The sequence below is a fragment of the Sabethes cyaneus genome, chromosome 2 (genome assembly GCF_943734655.1).
Source record: "Sabethes cyaneus chromosome 2, idSabCyanKW18_F2, whole genome shotgun sequence".
NCBI lineage: Eukaryota > Metazoa > Arthropoda > Insecta > Diptera > Culicidae > Sabethes > Sabethes cyaneus.
In genome coordinates this window covers 143,645,654-143,667,453 of record NC_071354.1, presented here as the reverse complement: position 1 = coordinate 143,667,453, position 21,800 = coordinate 143,645,654, and the positions used below count along the sequence as shown (strand labels likewise).

Below are 21,800 nucleotides of genomic sequence, written 5' to 3'. Positions count from 1 at the left end.
CCCATCGCGGTGCTTGGTTGGACAAACATACACAGCAGAGCACGCGCGCATGTCTGCTAAGTTCCCCGGAATTTGTTGGCAGCGGCTCGATGCACGATCCGACTACCACCAGCTTAGTCGCGCTACACCACAATGAACCGGACCAACACGTGGTCTGCCAACATCGTCGTCGACGACAACGACGACGACGACGCGTCGGTATGTAAAACTTGTTTTTGTTTATGTTTTCAATTTGATTACGAACCATCGCGCAAAACGGAACGTCAGAATCACGTTTCCCAACTATGCCCGGCGCCAGCCAACCAACCAGGCGGAGAATATAAACCACTGTCCGACGATAGTACAACCACTAGCGTACTGGCTGGTTGTTAAAGCAATATTCTGCCTGCTCGTCTGCTGATAGCGGTAAAGGCAGTACTGATAGTGCTTTTGTTTTCCATTGCCGCTTGAACAAAGACGAATTTAAAAACACAAATTTGATAAAAATTCACTCTTCCTTTCACATGAAACTAGCAAGCAAATAGTGACTAGACAGTGAGTGGGCATCGCGAAGTGGAATATTTGCTGACAAAAAAGAGTGTTTCTAATATTAAAAAAAAAACAACCACAAACTCGAAACGTAAGTAAATCCTATCGAATCTACTCTTATACCCATATGTGTATGTTGTTGGATCTATTGATGTACAATTTCAATTTATCTAAATAAAATTTCAATTGGTTGTTATTACTCTAAGGAATGAATCTTCCGCGAACACGCGAATCATAAACGCTCTTCACGAGGCTCCTTTTCGCCGCAGCCAATAGGGATAAATTTCACATTTTATAAAAGGCCAAATAAAAACAAATTAAATTTAATTTGTTTCAATTCTCTTTGCCATTTAGTAGATGCAGTAGAGGGTCCCGTAATATAAGTTTTAATACTTTTTATATTTAGCTTGTAGTATACCTATATGCTATTATTATAGGGGTAGCAAACAAACTCAGCGCGTATCATAATAAAGATAACACGTGTTGCATAGCTCTGGGGTATTTTCATAAAAGGATCACTAGCCTTCCGTTACTCGCGCTGTTGTATTTTGTACAACACTTGTAGATTTTTGGATGCCATTTTGTTTAAAAAAACAGATCGAACAAAATGTATTCTTCAATAAACTTATGATGAACAAAATGACAAAATTATTCAATACATTAGAGCTTTAAACTATTCATAAAAATAGATGAACATAAACCGAAATCTCAGAAACGATGCAAGCGGCGTATGAGCGCTAGTGTATGGGTCAGTTTGCTGAATGTGTTCTGAAACCTTTGGGAGAGTTTCTTGAAATTAAAATTTCTATCGTCTGGTGAACTTCAAATTTTGAATAATCCCCTTAAAAGTGAAATAAAAAATTTATTTTTCTTCAGTTTTAATATAACACATTGATGAGTTCTGCAAAGTTTTAGAGCATATTATAACAAGAAATTTTGCTGAAGACCGTAACCTTCTATCTCTTCAGCAAAGATAGAAAAATCCTATTTCTTATATGTGAACCGTCAAAATCAGTTTTTCTATTTAAGATTTTTTTGTAGTTGTTGTATGACTTTTTCAAGTTTTATAAAGTTATACAAATAGTAAAAATACACAACTTTGCCGAATGTAGTATACCTCTATCTTTGCTTGTTTAGGAGCTGTAAAACTTTTGTTATAAAAATACCCTAATTCTGACCCCGAATTACTCAACTATGCGCAAACAGATAATTTCATCAATCAGAAACTAAATTAAAAAAACTACAAAATTCAGGAAGTTTCAATGAGGCAAACAGAATTATTACAAGTTTTGTTATTGTATCAAAAGTTGTTATAATATTGTTATAGAGCAATTCCAGCTCAACTAATATAACGTTTTGTCCCGACTCTTTTTGATTTCGAAATTTTGCTAATGCATTGAACCACACACGGATTCATTTTTCATGAAACATATTTTTTCGTCATGAGTAACTTCAAAAAGGGCGTATTTAGAAATGAGAATTTTTTTTTTGAAAAATGGTATCTCGAAAACTACTTATTTTATGAAAATGACGTCAAAGGAAAAGTTATAGTAAATTAAATGTATTTTCAAAAAAAATACACTGAAAGAAAAAGCTTTGCAAATAGGGTGCTGGATGGCTTCATCTACTTTCCCGACATAGGCACGAAAAACAAGCAATATTACTAACTTTGAGGTGAATTACATTCAAACTAATACTTTGCATCAATACTGATGTCTTGTCCCTTAGTAATCTACAAAATATACCTTCATCCGGGGTGATATTGGGCCACGGGGTGAGATTGTGCCAAAAACCTAAAATGTTTATTTGTGAAAATATATTATATCTATAGAAACTGGTGACCTAAATTCAAAATGATGATGAACATAACATATTTATTCATAACTTAGAATGGAACACAGATAATATTAGCAAACTATTTAGCCTTAACAGGGTTTCAAAGTTCGCGAACAAAAATACTCGGAAATAACGCTTGTAAAAAATGTCCCGCATAAACCAACCCAAACAAGAAATCGCATCAACTTTCTATCTTGAAGGTATATAAACTAATCATTTACAATGTATTGAAAGGTTATTATGCGTTGGATAAGTTTTGATTACGAAAAAATGTATTTTTCGAAACTTTGTACTTTTCGAGATTCACGGGGGTGAGATTGTGCCAAGCCATAATGATTGATCCAATTTGTGGATTTCACATACACAACAAAAATACGTCAGTATACACCAGTACACTCACATTCTTTACTATTGAGCACAATATTTTGCCAGATTAGATTGCATCATCCATTTTGGAGCAAACAGCATCATAGGTCTGCTAAATAATTTAAACTAATTTTTACTTTTTCTCTGGAAATTTCAGATGCTTTGAATAAACACTCTAATATAAGACGAATATATTATACAGTGTATAAACTGACAGTTTTAAGGAGAGGGAGGGGCGTGGGATGGGCCACATGTTCTGCGGCCGCGGGTTCTCGAACGAATTAATGGTTACTTTTGTTAAATGATCAAATAAGTATGCCACCTTAGGATACACGCCCTCCATATATCTTCCCCTTGTTAACCCTAGAATCGCTCATGGCAATATAAAGGCTGTCCATTGACTTCGAACTCATTTTTAGTTATTTCAGACCTTCCCGGGTTATTTTCGTTCACACTTTTGGTATGATGCGTCGTTTTTGGACGACCCCCTGCCCCTAATAGTCCACTTAGTTCATGGACGGCCCCATGTGAACTACTTTATACTGATATTTATGTGTATTGTTTATAAACATGCTAATGTTCACCGTTCAGGTATTTACCTTAACTTTATGTTTTTGGCACAATGTCACCCCCTAGAAGGGGTGAGATTGTGCCAAAGTACATGCACTTCCTGTAAAATTAGGTTTCATTGTAACTAAACCATCTCTACGGTAGTTGTTAATTGAACAATTTACTATATATTAAAGGGTTTGAAATCAACTTAGTTCCTAAATTGTGTGTATACTGAGCTAAAGAACAAAGACATATGCTTTTTTGGCACAATCTCACCCCGGATGACGGTAATGTAAGAAAATCACTTATTATCTGAACCTACACCAACAACGGCAACCTTGTGACGCACTATGGGGCAGAACCCGAAAAAGTTCGGACAAAACCTCAAAATTTTTATTTGAGATATTCGGTCAAACTTAATATTCTACGTATAGTAGACATATTATCTATAAGAGATATGTATAAATTGTTTTAATAAGTGATTTTTCAATAGGCATTAAAGAAGGTGAAACACAGTGTAAAAAAAATTTGGAAAATGAAAAAATAAATATCGTTTAATCTTTTAGCATCTAGCTACCATGCTACTTAAAATTGTATACTTTTAAAAGACAATTCACATCAAAGGGATTATAAACCAATAGTTTAGGTGATATTAAGACAGATTTTTTACTAGTAGGTTTTGTTCTGACGAAGTGTTTTAGAACAAAAAATTTGTTATTTTTGTCAATTTTCAATAGTGTGTAGAAAAAGATTTCCACTGATTTCCGCTCTGACACTACTCCCAAATCAACATTCAAGGTGTTAACTAGTAATAAGCAAAAAATTAGCTGCTACTAGTTGCGATGTTTGGAGATATTCAAGTTTTGCGAATGCATGTTTTTCGGCATTTTCGGCTACAAATTATTAAAGGCGCGCGCCAGTGCGAAGTTCATTCCTGCTGTACGTTGAATAGTCATGCTTGTGTATGTAAGACACAACATTATTATCGTTATCAGATACATTGGAGTCAATAAGGGAAATTTAGGACATTGTAAAGGCGACCACTCAACAGCTTTATCCCAATTAGCTCTATTTCAAGTCAAATTGGCAGTAGAATATGTTCGGTTAGACTTTCAACTCAATTGAACTAGCGTCCATTTTGTTTATTTTGAGTCGAATATGTTGATACGTGTTTGCAGGATAAACAGATTGCTTCTCTGTCAGTTACTTGTTATTTTTTGTGCCTTCTGCCAGACTTTGGCTGAGGTCTATGACGGCCTATCTCGCCACTCGTATCCTTTTGCTGCGTATGGCCAAACTAATTAAATAAAAAAATTCAAATATACCGGAGATCGTACTACGGAAACTTAATATTATAAACGATCGAGAGGCATACCATAAAATATGCATAGATGCCCGTAATTTATTCTTTGAAAATCAAAACAAATGCTAACAGAGCAAAGGAAATGTGAAATATTTTTATCTTTGCAATGATAAAAATGGCTTTTAAAATCGGTTAAAACTGTTAATCCATCAAAAACCACCAGATTGTAGGGTAAGTTAACCTATATATAACCCTCTACCTGTAATGGACCCTCGGATAAAATTTCGGTATTTATTAGCTTATATTTCTTATTTCTGGAGATATATGACATGAAACAGAACGTACTAAACATAACACACATTTGAGTTTTTAAAATTTTAGCTGCATTTCATTATTAATGCTTTAAAATCGACTTTTTCAACGAGTGAAAGTCTATTATACGGTTAACAATGCCATTAGCGGACTCTCTCCATGCAAAATACACTAGAATTCCTTTAATGGACTCGGTCGTTATTCTATTGTAAACCACAAGGGTCCATAAAAGGAAAATGGACATTTCAATCTGTTTTAAAAAATATGTAAAATTTATTGGTTTGCAGCATAAATTGTTATATTTAGGCTTATTCAAAAGTTACTAATATTGTAAGTGCCATCGGTTGGGTGTTTAGCGTTACGAGTTCAAAATAATTCACAGAAAGGTCCGCAAATGGTTGATTTACCCTATACCAGAATAATATTACTAAATTACTCTTGATATACTAATTGTGATAATTTGTATAGGAGGTCGTGCGACTACCATTTTCGACTGCGCACTGAAAAAAAGGTGTTTGGGTATTTTAAATATTTATAGCTTGATTCCAGTAAGTCCTACAATTTTGGTATGTTCAGTAACTTTACGTAACTTTACAGGACAAACAACTTTTCTGAAGACACTATATTTCTAAAGTCATTATTTAAAAAGTTAGACTTCAACGCCATCTATAGGAATAAAAATACAACTACATAAAATTTACAAAAAGATGCGAAATTTTATAACAAACAATGTTGCTGAAGACAATAAAGCTCTACGAAGCATATGAAAGAAGTTATGAGGTTTTGTCCGAGCGCCGGCTCAATCTGCCCCACTGTGTGACGTGGCCGGTCCACCGTAGGCTCCCACATTCGCCAGGTGTACGATGTCTCTCCAAGTAGTGCCTGTAACTCGTGGATCATACGTCAACGCCACTCTCCGCTTTCCGTTTGTACTCCACAAAGAAGTCCGCACAACCTTTCGTTCAAATACGGTAAGCGCACGTATGTCTTCCGTTACAAAGCAAAGTTACTGTCTCAAGTCCGTACAGGACTACGCGTTTTGGACTTCGTCGGTTTTGTGCAGCGGCCTATGCTCCTTGATCAAAGCGTCTTGCGGAGGGCAAAGTAGGCTCGACCTCCTGCAAGAATGCGTCGTTGAATCTTTTTACTTGTATTATTGTCGTCGGTAATCTCTGGCCCAAATATATGAACTCATCAACCACTTTCATCGCCACCAAGAGCAACTTTCCGTGAGAGGCCAACATTGTTTTTTCTGGAGCCTGTATATATTCATATTTGGTATATATCTATCCACTTGCCACAACCCTCTGAACGATTCGAAAGCACTCGAGAGTGCCCCCGAAAGACGCACATAGCACATCACTCACTCCAGGGTAGCTTTGATCAGCTGCGTCAGCTTATCCAGCAAACCGTACACGTATATTGCTTCCCATGGCTGTTCGCGCTCGACTGTATTGTGCTCTGCCCTGAAAATGCGATGCGTACATGATGGGCACGTTGTATCCCCAAGATTGTTTATTTATATTTACTATAGCGAAAACTGAAGTTGCAAATACCCAAGAGGATTTTTTTCCGGTGAATCGCGACAGCGTGATCATAATGGATGACGAAATCTTAACACTGGACTTTACATTCCTGACCAAGGAGGTAAGCGACGACGTCAAATATATCTTTCACACCAAGTTCCCGAAGAAGGTACTTCTGTGGCTGACGATCAGCGAGAAGAAAATGTTCGATCCGCTGTTCATTCGGTCGAGGCCTGCGATAAACAAGATGATATCAAGTACGAAGTGCTTGCCAGAAGTTGCCGCCTTCATCAAGAAGTATCACGCGAACAAGGATGTGATTTTTTGACAGATCTGGCCTCGGCCCATTATGCCTACAGAACACTGCAACAGATGGAGCTGCTGAAAATAAACGTTATGCTGAAGACCGTCCTCCCAACGTACCCCAGTTGTGATCAAATAGAAAATTTAGATCATATAGAAAATTTTTGGACGAACCTGAAACGGAGGGACTACTCCAATAATTTTGTTGCCAAAACAGAGAAACATATTAGCTCCAGGGTCACGAAAGAGCTGTAGAACACGCGGGAATCCAATTTTTCTTGCAAAATTAGTCCGCTGTTTTATACATACGTTACATGCTATGCTTTTGTACATCGGTATCATCCAATTTTGTTGATGGAGTTGTCATAACCTCTTTTTATTAGAGTTTGTTTTGCCCACACGCTTTACAGGCTGTATGAAATATGGATTAACGTTAATTCACCACATAAAGTTTATTTTGTTTTCGGTAGCACGGATCAATAATAATTAATTCACTTTAAATAAGCTTATTTTTCACTTGTTCTCGAAAAAATCAATGTTTAAATCAGATTTAATTTGGTGGCTTCCATCCTCGATGCCCTTCTGTATAATGTGTTTGGTTTAAACCAAACATTAAATATTCCCAATATCCAGGACACCGAAATAAATGGCAACAAAAGTAGTAGGACTGCAAACCAGGCAACAACGGAAAACCTGGTTGTAACTAACGGAAAAGTGTTATATTCTGTTAATTTGCTTCTCTTTCATCGGTGTTACGCAATACCGCAGAACATGGTTCCATTTTTTATTTGCATCCCAGTTATCGTCATTGCATAAAATACATACCATGTAGCACCTACAACCTACACTTCTCCCACATTTCTACATACTCACTCCTTTTAATCATATCCATTGGAGCTCAAGTATACTGGTAACGGCAAAGCTAGTAAAGTCCTCTTTATCCTACCACCCAACGGCGGTAGTATTTGGGAATCACACACAGTTGTTATTCCATTACAGGAGCAATTTTGCGGGACTTTTTCTCCATTCATGTATGGTTGCTACACGATTGATAAAATCTCTTTATTCCGGTCATGCACCGAGATGGTCAGATAAGTATTTATATGAAATTCTTTTAGCAGACCAACAACGGGTTCTTTCTAGGAGGAGTAACAATACTGCACTCTCAGGTGAATACGTACCTACAGGTATTAGAGACGATAAGTATAACGGGCTTTAGCTCCGCTTTATTTGCTCTGGTTCCATACAGATTTTTCAACACTGACGTTTATTTTTCACATTCCTTCAAGCTGTTAGTGAAAAATGTGAGTAATGAGAAAATTTTAGAGGCTCTTCTCTTTGTGGAATGAAATTTATTTGTTTTCGGATGGCAGAATATTTGGGCTGCTCTTTTTTGTTGATCATAATCTATTCTTGAAATTGTCTTGCACGCAAGGAAGCTGATCCTAAGAGCGATTTCGCTCGCTGGTAATGGTAATAGAAAAATGATTGCAAAATTTATAGCGAAGCTTATAAACTACACTCTGAGTTTAAAACTTATTGCATAAAATAGTTTTCAATCGCTATATTCACTTTCATAGTCACTGTTTTCTACTTAATTAATTCCTCCATAATTAGTTTCAGCACCGTCACCATGAGCAGGCTGCAAAACACAACCAAAGTCGCTTTACGTATGAAAATCAAGGAGACGCTCAGCAAAATGACGCCCGCATCTCGTGCCAGCCAAGCAGCGATTATCACTGAAAAGGTGTGACAAAAGTTGATGCTACTTTTTATTGTTCCAATTAAATACCGAAATGTTTGTAACAGATTCTACAGCTTCCCGTCTACAAACGCAGCCAAAGAATTAGCATCTATTTAAGCACCGAGAGCGAAGTTTCTACCATTCCGTTGCTGAACGAACTGTTTCAAAAGGATAAAGAAGTAAGGATGATATTATAAGGTCGTTATTTCTTGCTGCCTGTATTTTAGTTTTTGTTGAAAATTAGTTTGCAACTCCAACACTTCTACCTAACGCCGGTTATTTGAGTTTTTTTTCCTATTTGTAATTTTACTCATATTTTTTCTGCACTGTGCATCTCCCATTACTAATATTCCTTTCATTAGAAGCGCATCCCGAAATTTAAGTTTACATTTAGCCTCTATAACTTCCTATAAGACGTAATCCTACATCAAACGTTAGCATTAAATACTTATGCTTGTTTGGAAAATTTGCAATGCATTCTCTAATTAAAGAGCTTTTAGTTAAAGACCCGAATGAATTTAAGGATGTTTAAAAAAATCATAAATAAAGCACTTCAAAACTTGTGCTATAAATCCAGGTGAGATTTATGTCCAGTCATCTTAATTACTCCTACACTAAATGGTTTTCCTGTCCCGTTCCCGGTTGAGAACCGGGTCAAATTAAATACCAATAAAATCCCATTCATTGCTGAGGTGATAAAAAATCAATTGCTTCCTTTATTCGTTAAAAATAGCTTTTTCAACGATATCCATTACCCCAGACAGGAAACGAAAAACGACGACTGCTGGTCTGGCCGTGAAAGCATTCATCACTTGGCACACTGTGGCATTCCATTCCGAACAACAGCTCACTCCATTCCATGGTCATTGATGGCATTCAACTCTGTCCTCGTCTAACACACTCCCACCCACGCTTGGACGTGCGGAGCATAATCATCCCTTAACCCCTCTCCTAGATCCTCACAACCTCTACAGGATGAAAAGATTCGACCTCCGTCCGGTGTCGACGAGTGTGATAAGCTTAAGGATGATGCTTGCCAGCATTTGCTCGCAGCCTCCGCCGAATTCATTGACCAATTTTTTTTCTCCACCCACAGGTTTTTGTGCCGACGTACAACCGGACCTCAATGCGGATGGTGAAAATCAATGACTCCGCCGACTACGACAGCTTACCGAAAACCAGCTGGAATATTAAACAACCCAACTTCGAGGACCGCAGTCGGGAGGATTGTTTGGTGTCAACAGGTACGAGTAGCTGCGTAAGATTTAGGGCCAGTCGTTTCAGGCTACAAATAGGATACAAATTGCTCAATAGCTCAACAATCTTCTGTCGATAGTGATGTGGGTTTCATTCCAATTTCCTATAACAAAGCAGGAGAGAAGTTTCTTTCAGGGAATTCGTGGAACTTTCTTATAAATACAGTGAACCGATGATTCAATTATCCTTCACGGAATAGGTGTATACTTGTTTTAATATTTAGGTTCACATATATTCTAGCGTAACTGAGTCAGCAGAAAAGTTTTAAAAATCAATGTCGTACACTTTGAAATTAATAATACATAAATTAAAAGCAAATTGTAGACCTTCAAAAAAACCCATGTGACGATGCTCATGCACACCAACTAAAATATGTTGGATGGATGATGGAAAATGTTAAAATTCGTATCACAAACTTATAGCTAGCTACTATGATAACCTTCCACCTACGTGTTTCAGTTTCTACACAGCTTCTACTAGCACTACAGCTACGCAGAAAAAGCTACGCATTCTCAATAAGCAATTTAAACTTTATCATTCTGGAGCGGAAGTCTACAGAAAACAGACCGATATGAAGTACTATTATCGATGCATCTGATTTATTGGAGTTTGATGTAATACTTAATGAACATTATTCCCTTTATCCATTCATCAATAAGTTTGGCATCATTTGACAAAAGTTTCAGAATGAAATGATAAAACGCTGTACTGCCGCTGGAAGCATATTTGTCCCATGATGTATATGCGTCCATTATTTTAGTGAGACAAATTTTCTTCAAATTTTTCTCCAGTTTTTCTGGTATAAACACTATGTTTCCAATTCATATTCATACCGAATTACAACGTTAGACAACAAAATATAGAAAATGATAAAATGTAACATGGGATAGTTATGCTTCCACTGGCAGTGCAGCTATAAACCGTTTCTGTATATTTCATCATATCAATATACTAATATAGGCATATCGATTGTATACACTAATAGTTTGAATTTATTAATTATTTTACCATAATTACAAAGCAGATATAATTCATGCGTTACGGAACACCGTGAGCAACCATTTCTATTATAAGAATCAGTTTCTTCTGCACTAAATTTGTAGCAGATAACTGAAAATATTTATCCAGTTATATTCGGTAAATATTAGTTCCTACATACATTTAGCAGCCGAGAGCCGAGGTGGCTCTTGCCGTAGCAAGAATTCCTCTCCACTGTACTCGGTCCTGGGCTACTCGTCGTCAATTCGTTGCGCGTCTCGACACATGCAAGTCGGCAGGGCTGTCATTCGCTCACACTATGCGCCCAATGTTCCAATATTATGCCTTGTCGCACAGAGCGATTCGGCAACACACCTCTACAGCTAATATGCACACAGCGTACGAGCGAAAGCGGAGTGGGAGCGAACGACAGCACTCGGTGAAAATCGCCCAGTGAGTGATCATCCAAACAGCACTTGGTGTTGCCCTTTGCCACACTCCGTGCGGAATTAACGCAAAAAAATTGTTTTGTATTTACAAATTTTCTGCCCTTTTAAAAGTGAAAATACACGCTGCACTGAACAACTAATATGGTCTATGTTAAGTTAGTACGGATCAGGCGACGCAACAGTAATAATATTTTTTTCAATCACACCACTTCAACTGACCCAGCGCAGGGTGTACAATCCAGCCGCGCAGAGTGCGGCTCTTGGTGTGGTAAAGCACGCAGCAAATTTATCACTCTGCGTTTGCGACTGCCTTTTCCTGGTGCGCGTAAAACACGAAAGAGCGTGTTTAGCAAAAGAGATACTGAAGGGAATTTGTGGGCGAACACATACCGCATGGCGAGTGTTGTGTTGTTTAAGAATGTGTGTCTTTTGGTCTGCGCTGCGGTTTATACCACCTCTGCAAGTCGGTTTCAATCTGGTCGAGCCATCTATCACGTTGAGCCCCTCTATTTCTGGTGCCGGTGGGGTTCTTGAAGAGATCGGATTTCACTGCACAGTCGTCCGGCATCCTTGCGACGTGGCCGGCCCACCGTAGTCTTCCAACTTTCGCCAGATGCCAGGTTCGGCAGGTGGGGATCTCTCCAAGCAGTACCTGTAGCTCGTGATTCATACACCTCCGGCACTCTCCGCTTTCCGTTTGTACTCCGCCAAAAATAGTCCGCAACCCCTTTCATTCAAATACGTCTAGTGGCACGTATGTCTTCCGTAAGCAAAGTTACTGTCTTAAGTTCGTAGAGGACTACCGGTCTGATTAGCGTTTTGAACATCGTCAGCTTTGCGCGGCAGCGTATGCTCCTTGATTGAAGTGTTTTGCGGAGGTAAAAGTAGGTTCGATTTCCAGCTAGAATGCGTCGTTGAATCTCCTTACTCGTATTATCGTCAGCGGTGACCAGAGATCCCAAATATACGAACTCATCGACCACTTCCAGCCCAGCAAACATTTTTGTACATAAACTAGGGTAACGTACGTAAACTAGGGTGCGCTTCATTAACCTTTATATACGATTTCGAGTTGTTTAGCGATATTTAAGATGATTTTCACACATTATTATACGATTTGTGGTTTGCTGGGAGTTCATCGCCGTCAACAGTTACTGTCCGTGAGAGGCAAATGTTGCTTTCTCTAGAGCCTCTTCTTACCATATATTTCGTTTTCGACGCATTTATTTGTAACCCTATCCTTCTAGCCTCCGTTTTCAGTCTGGCATTGATTGCCTCCGCCGTCCCAAGGTTTCTAGTAATGATGTCGAGGTCGTTTGCGAAGGCTAGGAGTTGGCTACTCTTGCTGAAGGTCGTTCCTCTCGTTTCGATGCCCGCTCGTCAGATCACACCTGCAATAGCGATTTTGAAAAACATACTGGACAGTCCATCCCCTTGCCGCAACTCTCTGCGCGATTCGAAAGGACTAAAGAGGTCAACTGTATCATATGCTGCTCTGAAATCCACGAACATATAATGCGTGGGCACATTGTTTTCTCGACATTTCTGGAGGATATCTTGGAGAGTAAAAATTTTATCCGTAGCAGCACGAGCTCCCATAAAGCCCGCCTCATACTGCCCTACGAATTCTCTTGGTATTGGGGACAAACGACGCAACAAGATGGGACTGACTACGCCTTCCATCCACTCCTGCGGTAGTTTCTCCTTCTCCCCAATGCTAGAAATTATTCAATGAAGTGCCATTGCTAGCGGTTCTTGGCCATTTTTGTAGAACTCTACCGGCTCGTTTTTCCTCTCTATCGCTTGTTGGCATTTCCCGTCTAACCAATCATGTCGTGCGCTTGAGGTTTCCATTCCTAGCACCGCGATTGCGGCCTCCTTCACGGCCGAGCGTATCATACTCCATCCGTTTTCGAGGGTCGAAGCATCTAGCTCCTATTGCTAAAGCCAAAGCTTTATCCAGTACGCGCGCGTAGTTTTCGGCAACTGGCAGGTTGTTTAGCTGCCGAATGCTTAACCGTGGAGGGCGGCTTTGTCGCGAGGTATAAACTGTCGATAGTTTTGAGCGCACATGGACTGCTACTAGGTAATAGCCCGAGTCGATATCCGCAACCTGTAGGGAGCGTACGTTAGTGATGTTCCAAGGAAAGCGGCCCTTGATGAGAATATGGTCGATTGGGTTCGAGGCTCGTTGGTCAGGTGATCTCCATGTGGCTTTATGGATATCTTTGTGAGGAAAGAAAGTGCTTCTGATCACCAAGCCTCGGAAACCTGCAAAGTTGATGCACAGCTGGCCGTTGTCGTTCGTGTCGGTGTGCAGTTTATGGGGCCTGATCATCGGTCTATACGTTGCATACCTGCCGACCTGGGCGTTCATATCCCCGATGACGATCTTGTTGTCCCGTCGTGAGCAGCTGTCGTACGTTGCCTACAGCTGGACAAAGATGGCTTCCTTCTCGCCGTCGGGTCTACCTTCGTGTGGACAATGCATGTTTATGAAGGTGTAGTTGAAGAAACGGCCTTTTATCCTCGACACGCACTTCATCTCGTTGATCGCTTTCCAGCCCATTACGCGATCCTGCATTTTGCCCGGCACTACGAAGCTCGTTCCCAGCTCGTTGGTTTGCAATCAGTAGTGCCAAAAGTAAAGCACTGTTTATAACAAGTCGACGTCGGCGAGTAATTGGATGTGTTCATCCGGTATCACGCATCAAGACATACGCTAAGATCATCTAGTGCTCGAACAGTTTGCTGCTAAATCTCGTCCCGCAAATCTGAAGAAGGTTACGCTCACAAGATTGAAATTGTGTGCAGCCTTTGCTGCTGCCACACTTTACCGAACCATTCATACACTCAAGATGAAAGATATTGAAGCTTGTGACCAACATTTGCCATAAACCAAGTTTCCCACATTCAGGAGCTCATAAAGAGACACCGGTAGAACCACGTGCAGGGGACGGAAAATGTGGCAGACTTTGTATCGCGTGGAGTCATCTCTACGAACCGTTCTGACTTACCGCAATGCTTTCATGAGTTACATTATAAGAGTTCTGACCCTTAAAGGGCACTTCATATTTTTCCCAATTGTATTCGCTAGCTCCGAAGTAACTCTGCCTCTGCTTCACAACCACCTGGTCAGCTCCCAATGCCTCGGACAACTCCCTTATTTACTTACTTAGGTGGCTTGCCATTCTAAGACAAAGCCTGTTGAAAAAAGTTTCTCCATGTAACTCGGCTGAGGGCTACCGCTCTCCAATTCCTCGGACACCGAGTACTCTCCGCCAGATTTTGCTCCACCTGGTCTAACCATCTTGCTCGCTGCGCTCCTGGTTGTGTTGTTCCTACCGGATTTGAAGCGAACACCATCTTTGCAGGGTAGTTGTCCGGCATTCTTGCAACATGCCTTGCCCATCGTATCCGTCCAGCTTTAGCCACCTTCTGGATACTGGGTTCGCCATAGAGCTGTGCGAGTTCATGGTTCATCCTCCGCCTCCATACTCCGTTTTTCTGTATGCCGCCGAAGATCGTTCTTAGCACTCGTCGTTCGAAAACTCCGAGCACTCGCAGGTCCTCCTCGAGCATTGTCCATGTTTCATGCCCGTAGAGAACAACCGGTCTAATAAGCGTCCTGCACAGGGTGCACTTTGTACGGGGACTTAGTCTGCTCGACCGCAATTGCTTGTGGAGTCCATAGTAAGCACGACTTCCGCTGATAATACGCCTCCGAATCTCACGGCTGGTATCATTGTCCGCCGTTACCAGTGAGCCAAGGTAGACAAATTCATCGACTACCTCAAACTCATCGCCGTCGATCAATATACTACTGCCCAAGTGGTGTCGTTCGGCCTCGGTTCCGCTGGCCAGCATGTACTTTGTTTTAGACGTATTTACCTTTAACCCAATCTTTTCTGTTTCGCGCTTTAGTCTGGTGTACTGTTCAGCCACCGCCACAGATGTTCTGCCGATAATATCCATGTCATTGGCAAAGCAGACGAATTGACTAGATTTGTTGAATATCGTGCCCCGCGTGTTAATATCCGCTCGGTTCATAACACCTTGTAGCGCTATGTTGAACAGCAGGTATGAAAGACCATCACTTTGACGAAGCCCTCTTTGTGATTCGAATAAACTTGACAATCCACCCGAAATCCGAACACAGCACTGTGTACCATCCATCGTTGATTTAATCAGTTTGATGAGCTTCCTAGGGAAGCTGTTCTCGTCCATGATTTTCCATAGCTCTTTCCGGTCGATGGTATCATATGCGGCTTTGAAGTCAACGAATAAATGATGCGTGGGAACTCTGTATTCACGGCCCTTTTGAAGGATTTGCCGCAGTGTAAATTGTCTCGGCTGTAGACCGACCTTCGACGAAGCCGGCTTGATAAGTTCCCACAAATCTATTCGCAATTGGTGATAGACGGCGGAAAATAATTCGGGACAGCACTTTATAGGCGGCATTGAGAATGGTGATCGCTCGATAGTTCTCACAGTCCAACTTGACGCCTTTTTTATAGATCGGGCAGATAACCCCATCTTTCCACTCCTCCGGTAGTTGTTCCGTATCCCAAATTCTAACAATTAGTCGGTGTAGACAAACGGCCAGCTTTTCTGGTCCCATTTTAATAAGCTCCGCTCCGATGCCATCTTTTCCAGCTGACTTGTTGTTCTTTAGCTGCATGATGGCCTCCTTAACTTCGCCTATCGTTGGGGCTGGCACCTCTTTCCCGTTTGTTACACCGTCGAAATCGCTTTCCCCGCCGCCATGGCTCTCCGCCTGGGCGCCATTCAGGTGTTCGTCGAAGAGCTGCTTCCACCTATCGGTCACCTCACGATCGTCCGTCAGAATACTGCCAGTCTTATCCCGACACATTTTGGCTCGCGGCACAAAGCCTTTGCGGGATCCATTCAGTTTCTGGTAGAACTTTCGCGTTTCCTGAGAACGATGCAGCTGCTCCAACTCTGCATATTCCTGCTCTTCCAGGTAGCGCTTTTTCTCCCAAAAGATTTGGTTTCGCTGCATCTTCTTCTGTTTGTGTCTTTCCACATTCTGTCGTGTGGCACTGCGCATCTTGGCCACCCGCGCCACGTTCTCCTCATCCATCACCCTCCTACATTCATCGTCAAACCAATCATTCCGCTGATTCCGGGCCACATGCCCGATGGAGCTCTCCGCTACACTGCTGATCGCTGTTTTGATAGTGTTCCAATAGTCCTCGAGAGGGGCATCGTCCAGCTCGTCCTCTTCCGGCAGTGCAGCTTCGAGTGAATGCGCGTAGTTTGCGGCGACGTCTGGCTGCTTCAGCCGCGCGAGATCTAACCGAGGCTGGCGTCGGTACCGAATGTTGTTTACAACGGAGAGTCTTGGGCGCATCTTAACCATCACTAGGTAGTGGTCCGAGTCAACGTTAGCGCGTCGATAGGTTCTGACGTTGATAATGTCTGAGAAGTGCCGACCGTCGATCAAAACGTGATCGATCTGTAATTCTGTCTGATTTGGTGACCTCCAGGTGTACTTTTGATGGATTCTGTGCTGGAAAAAGGTACTACGTACGGCCATATTCTTGGAGGCGGCAAAGTCGATAAGTCTTAGGCCCATTTCATTGGTCCGTTGTTGTGCACTGAACCTTCCAATCACCGGTTTGTATTCCTCCTCCTGTTTCATGTTTCGGGCAGCGGTCGTATTCACTCTCCAACTGCGCGTAGAACTCATCCTTGTCGTCATGGGTACTTCTGAGGTGAGGGCTGTGCACGTTGATGATACTTATATTGAAGAATCGGCCCTTGATTCTCAACCTGCACATTCGAGGATTGATTGGCCACCACCCAATCATCCGTTTCCGCATCTCGCCCATCACTATGAAAGCTGTGCCCAGCTCGTGTGTGTTGCCACAGCTCTGGTAGATAGAATGTCCATCTCTGAACGTACGTACCGTTGAGCTCTTCCAGCACACCTCCTGCAGCACTACGACGTCGAACTTGCGGCTCTTCAATACGTCGCGACGCGTCGGAGAGCACTCGAGTGCTCCCTTGGAAGTTGACAGATCGGCAGTTCCACGTCCCGAGTTTCCAATCCATAGTCCTTTTTCGTCGCGTGGGTCTATTTCGATTGTTCCAGTAAGAATTTATTTGTTCTTCGTTCCGTGCTTTAGTATTTTTCGTGGTGACGAAGCCTGCTGCAAAGCCTGCTACACCAACCCCTGTTTCGCCGGAGGGGCAATGAAGCTCGAAAGAGCCGTCCTTTCCTGTCAGCATACGACCTTGGCTTCCACCAAGGTTGGTTACCCGATCTCCACCAAAGTTGCTCGTATCTTGGCTGGTACCACGAGGAGGTAGGAATAGGAGTTGCTGAATAAGAGGCTATGAACCACTGTAGGGTCTATTTTATGCCTACAGGTGCACAAGGCACCGACGGTACGCATTATTCAGCCGTTTACCAGCCCGGACAACTCCCACTCGTGCATTCGCTGTCACCGGAGTCGACCATTGTGGCCCGGTCTTACGACGCTTCGTATCCAACCATGTTGTACATGCCAAGATCCATTCGGACAATAACCTCAACTTTCAGGCTGCCAGTGCTATACGGCTTGTTGAATGATCCGTCTACGTCGACTGAGATCGCCAATGAAACTTCCCAGTGTGACATCGTATGGACGTTCTTCCGTCATGTGCACCTAGTTTCGGTAGCCGCTGGAAGGCTGCCGCTAAATCTGCAAAGGGGGCATCCATAAAGTACGTCACGCTTATGGGGGGGAGGGGGGGTTGACCTAATCGTGACGATTTGTGACGTACGGGGGAGGGGGAGTATGAAGTTATGTGACGTCACATGAAAAAAAAATCAAATGGAAAATTTATTCGGGAAATTATAATTTAGCCTTCATTTGAAGATACAACTATTGAAGGCTTCTATAAAATTAACGTACTGATAGATTTTAAAACAAATAGTTAAATTTTTTGAATGAACACTTTTTTGAACATATATGTGTGAACAGGACTCATTTATTCTATGTAGTATGAACTCTCCATTAAGGCTTTACAGAATATGCAGTACACCGCTGAAGAGCTGCTTGAGTACCGTCCTGCCTAAAAGATTTTTGCAACCGCAAATAGCAGTCGCACAAACTCCTGAAGGGTTACGGGATGCTACCAGAGACCCATGGCAATGTTTTTCCTTGATATTCGTGCTGAACTCAATCGATGAACAAAAACTCATACCGAAGTTCCACGGCTGCTTTTAAGGTTTTTCGGTATAATTTATACTGCCCCTCACTCAAAAGCTCTCTGAAGGATAGGGTTTAAGCCACTTGCGGATTAAATTTCGCATCTAAGGTAGTGTTGAATGATTACACGATTGAAGAAATACACAAAATGACAAAGTCCCTCAGAAAAGTTCTTCCAAGGCGTGTTGCTGCAAGACGTCAGCTGGAAGTCCTGATTCTTTCAACTAGATCAGACGAATTTGAGTGGATGAATGTAAAGGGCGTAGATATGCGCTAAACATTAATCGACGGCACATCAGCGACTTCTGAAGCATATCCGATTGCAGCAATTGAAGATCGTCTTCAAAATCCGTGAATCGATGACTTATAAGCTCGAAAATTTTCCTTTTTTTTTTATTTGCTGAAATTCATTTGATAGCTTTAAATAAAAAGGTTGGAATGCATATTTAATTTTTTTGTTGTGAAGGGGGGGAGGATTGCCGTGACGTACTTTCTCAGGGGGGTCACGAATGTGTGACGAAATGTGACAAGGGGGGGAGGGGGGGTTGAATTTGGTCAAAATTTGCGTGACGTACTAAATGGATGTCGCCAAAGATGTCACTCCTCCAAGTGCTGGGTCAACGACAACTTTCATTCGAGGATAACGATTCTCATTTAGGCTGAAGCGGTCATGAACTCTCGCACATTTACTCCATTGTCAAAGGATCCAGACGAGCTGGAAGTGCGACGAGCATCTGGCAATACCCTACCTAGATTATGCAAATCCTTACAAATTGACTGCAGTACTACTAACAAATGCAGTAACTTGTAGAGGTGCTGGAAACGAGAATGCATCTCACAACTTCTCAACCAAATTAGCCTCTATCCTGCATCATTGAAGTTTTCCCGGGTCCCTACAACGTAATTTGGTTAGTCAAGGTTCTAACGCCGAATCTACAAGCGTCAGGTCTAGCGTGTATGCCTGCTATCATCCGTGAGGTTCGCCGCCTGTTTTTTCTCACAAATAAAATTTCTTGGAACGCATAAAAGCTAGTTATTACAAACTGCATGTGATTTAATATCGTTAAGCCCACAGCCACTTATGGTAATGATTCTTGGTCCATGGTCCATGGTCCTTGTATTTGTAGCGCACGGTACAAAGGCAAAGAATTTCGAGAATTGCTCTAAAGTTTCCAATTTGGAGGCCAATAGTCCATTCACAATATGGTTGAATTTTTTCAAGTTAACAAAATTACAGAAGCATTGTTAATTGAATTTTGGCTGCTTTAAAATAAAGTCAACCTCAAAGATATTAATTAACTGAATCTTGTAATTTACCATTTCGCTCAATTAATTTATTTGGATATACTTTCCTAAACGAAAAAATAATTATTTTTAGTAAATGGCAGATTATTTCTGAATACCAAAAATCAGTACATCGAATTTCTATTTATTTCTTTCTTTTCCAGCTGGACTCGATCTGTTTATCGTACCCGGAGTGGCTTTCACCCGCAGCGGACGTCGTCTTGGTCACGGAGGAGGATACTATGACCGCTATTTACGCGATTACTTTTCTAAATTTCCCAGAAGCTCGGACACCGAAACTCGTAGAACCTACCTCGTTGGCGTTGGATTTCGTGAGCAAATATTGGCTGATGATGAACTTCCTACAGATGAGCACGATTTTACACTGGATCTGGTTATCTGGCCAGACGATAATAATTCACCCAATTAATTGATTTAATAGTATAGCTTAGTTATAAATCAACTTCAACCTACTGTCGGGGATTTCTTTCAATCACTTTAAAATAAAGCAGCATCGTTGACATTTTATTCTTAAATCTTCAAACTCACAATTGCGCTTATTGTTCGGAATAAAGTTTATAACTATCCTAAGTATTTACAAATATTGCCACATTTCGGCTACATCGGCAGAATCGTCTTACAGAATTTAATGACTAAATCACAATAAGATTAGCAATATATTATTCTGCCGCAGCTAGCGGCTGATTTCTTTCGTTCCTATCACTGTCTAAATTGTCGAAAATATTTCTCTTCTTGGTAACCCTAAGATGCGCTCAAATTGCATCAAGTGAATCTCATCTTTTTTTTCGCCAGTTATCGACCTAATTTCAGAATAATACAAACTCGAATGAACTTTCAATGATTTTTCACTCAGCTCCCGGGAGAAAAATTGAATTAGTTCAGTACATGCTATGTACCAATTCGAAAAGTTTTTTTTATTGTCAATTAAAAATACTGTAAAAATTGTAACAAAACTTTCATGACAGCAATGCAAACTTGCCTTTTCTTTGAGTATTGAGAACAAAAAAATCGATAGCTATCAAACGAATTACGACTAAAATAAGTTCATTTTCTTTTGCACGTTTTACCTCTCCAGAAATTGTCAGCAACCAAGCGGTTGATATTCACGTGAATAAATAATAACTTTTTCCTGACTTGCTGGAAAAGCCGTCCATCGTTTCATTACCTCGATATCAATCACGACCTACTAAAATTGGATCCATCATTTTGCGCTTTGAAACTTTTTTCGGAATTATTCTTTAATTAACTCTCAACACAACGACTGTAGGCTAGACACAATGAAAAATGAGGCAGGAGCTGTCCTTACGATGAATGAAACTTTCATTAAGTTAGCAAGGACCCTCTTCTACTATAGACATCGACAATCGTTATTCATACATTTTAACCGAGCAGGTTTTCCGCTGTCGTTTACGTCATGCTTAATCCATTTGTATTTATTGCTATTTGTTTACGATGAGCACCAATTGCTGCCACGTACAAGCCAGCCAATCAACCAACTTTTTATTTATTTACTTTTTTACATTTTTTATTAGCACCGAGACTCCTATTGTGGACTTTGCCGCTCTTCTACTTGAAGCAACAACGTTTGAATTTTTCTGCATTTTTATTCCTGTCGGTACGACGACGCTTTGAACGAAATTGAACATGCCATTTGGAGGTGTGGGAAACGAATCCTTTTTAATTGTATTATGATACGGTCGGGTATACACCGCCGCGGTGAGATACAGGCTACAGCTGCGAAGGTAAATGTGCTTTTAAATGATTTGGATATACTTTGCCGGGGAAAATTGATTACAATATAATCTCGATAAAGGCAAGAGTAGGATGGCGCGCTTTAAATCAGTTTCAAGGGGCTTTTGTATTTGGCAATGCTTAGCTGCAGGTACTTTTAAGTCGGTGTATTTACAGACTCGCGTATTAGCTACAAGTCGGTATTTTTGGTAAAAGTACTAAAAATCTTGTTATTCAATCTATACCTATAAAGAAGGATTTCTGTCTGTCTGTCTGTCTGTCTGTCTGTCTGTCTGTCTGTCTGTATTTTGTTCCTTATAGAATCGAAAACTACTGAACCAATCGGCGTGAAAATTTGCAGGTAGAGGTTTTTGGGGCCAGGGAAGGTTT

At 41.0% G+C, this 21,800-nt stretch overlaps 1 protein-coding gene across 1 annotated transcript; it reads left to right on the top strand.

The window, feature by feature from the left end:
- Window positions 1–451: 451 nt before the first annotated feature.
- Window positions 452–20,633, top strand: LOC128737184 (5-formyltetrahydrofolate cyclo-ligase). Its single transcript, XM_053831770.1, has 5 exons — window positions 452–619; window positions 8,344–8,473; window positions 8,536–8,649; window positions 9,567–9,714; window positions 19,823–20,633. The coding sequence occupies exons 2-5, from the start codon at window positions 8,360–8,362 to the stop codon at window positions 20,086–20,088; spliced, it is 642 nt and encodes a 213-aa protein (XP_053687745.1). The 5' UTR covers window positions 452–619; window positions 8,344–8,359; the 3' UTR covers window positions 20,089–20,633.
- Window positions 20,634–21,800: the final 1,167 nt, after the last annotated feature.

Bases quoted from the DNA above. Each gene is read 5' to 3' on its own strand.
- LOC128737184 (XM_053831770.1), top strand. From the start codon at position 8,360: ATGAGCAGGCTGCAAAACACAACCAAAGTCGCTTTACGTATGAAAATC. The intron at 8,650-9,566 runs GTAAGGATGATA...CTCCACCCACAG, and splicing joins TGTTTCAAAAGGATAAAGAA to GTTTTTGTGCCGACGTACAA. The intron at 9,715-19,822 runs GTACGAGTAGCT...TTTCTTTTCCAG, and splicing joins GGATTGTTTGGTGTCAACAG to CTGGACTCGATCTGTTTATC.